At 44.4% G+C, this 1346-nt stretch overlaps 1 protein-coding gene across 1 annotated transcript; it reads right to left on the bottom strand.

Moving 5' to 3' along the window:
* Window positions 1–548: 548 nt before the first annotated feature.
* LOC113468475 (methyltransferase-like protein 9) lies at window positions 549–1007 on the bottom strand. Its single transcript, XM_026825426.1, has 2 exons — window positions 932–1007; window positions 549–728 (listed from the first exon to the last, which is right to left on the bottom strand). The coding sequence occupies exons 1-2, from the start codon at window positions 978–980 to the stop codon at window positions 580–582; spliced, it is 198 nt and encodes a 65-aa protein (XP_026681227.1). The 5' UTR covers window positions 981–1007; the 3' UTR covers window positions 549–579.
* Between the last annotated feature and the right edge of the window lie 339 nt (window positions 1008–1346).

Genomic DNA, 1346 nt, shown 5'->3' with positions numbered 1-1346 from the left:
CGTATTGAGGATAAAATTCCATACCTCAGCTGGGATTGAACCCACGCCCTCCTGTTTACCAGGCGAGCGCCTTGACCACTACACCACTGATAAAGAATTTTGGGAGGCACTCAAAATTCTGGAAGGCCAACCAGGGGCGGCCCCAGAGGGACTGGCTTTAAAATCTTAAATGAGAACCCCCTATTTGTGATACATCGATATAGAAGAAGGCCAACCAGGGGCGGCCCCAGAGGGACTGGCTTTAAAATCTTAAATGAGAACCCCCTATTTGTGATACATCGATATAGAATTTTTGTTATTTAGTACTTTGGTACAAGCTTGAGCTCTATCCGACTACCAGGATCGGTGTTATGGCCTATTCAAATTTTCGTTTTTCCATGTTCTCCCGCCAATAGGGGAAGCATTAAAAATGGGAAATTCATATCGATTGGTGATTTGTGCTTCAAATAGGTCCCACTAATGGTTCATATTGAAATTCAGACAAAAAAAAAAAAAAATGAAATTTAGACTTTCGGTCCTGATGGCCTCCGGGGGTGAAAATGGATGTTTCGAAAATTTATTATTATTATTTTTAAACACTTACGTATATCCACTCTTGTCCAGAATCCACTTCATTGGGCGCGAAATTTCAGTGGCGTAAATGCGCTCGAAGAAGGGCGCCATTTTTCTCGTCGTGGCGCCATCGCCGGCCCCGAGATCTATGAGCCGCAACCCGGGACGCGACAGAAATGCTGCCCGGGGGGGGGGGGGGGGGGGGGGGGGGGGGGATGGAGGATATACAGTCTGTTCATAAAGTCCCAGGCCACCCTTTTAATTTTATTGCTGTTCATCCTGGGAAGCTGAAATTTTGCATGCAGCCCTTGATTATGATAGTAATAATAGTGCTTATTTATACTGCTCGCATAGGACTGAAAAGTCCCTTTACTCCAAAATGCTGCCCCTAGGAGGGCCTCGAATTGTTGAGTGGATATGACAAACATTGAACCTCTCCTGAGGAGTCTGTAATGAGAAGAAAGCGAAAGCGCTCAAGTTAACCAACTTAAATGCTGCCCCTAGGAGGGCCTCGAATTGTTGAGTGGATATGACAAACATTGAACCTCTCCTGAGGAGTCTGTAATGAGAAGAAAGCGTTCAAGTTAACCAACCTCAGTGGTGCAGTTGTTAACGTGTTGGACTTTGGATCTGGAGGTTGGTGGTTCGAGTCCAAGTCAATTCATAAAATTTATCGAGGTGTAATAATTGGGGAACGATATTTGTGACAAGCATTTAAATATGCTCAACACAATTAAAATTCCTTTAAATTGTTCAAGTTAAACAAGCTCCGTGGCCGAATGGGCATCACACGA

Source organism: Diaphorina citri, unplaced genomic scaffold (assembly GCF_000475195.1).
Source record: "Diaphorina citri unplaced genomic scaffold, Diaci psyllid genome assembly version 1.1 scaffold749, whole genome shotgun sequence".
NCBI lineage: Eukaryota > Metazoa > Arthropoda > Insecta > Hemiptera > Psyllidae > Diaphorina > Diaphorina citri.
This window is presented reverse-complemented; position numbering and strand designations above follow the sequence as displayed.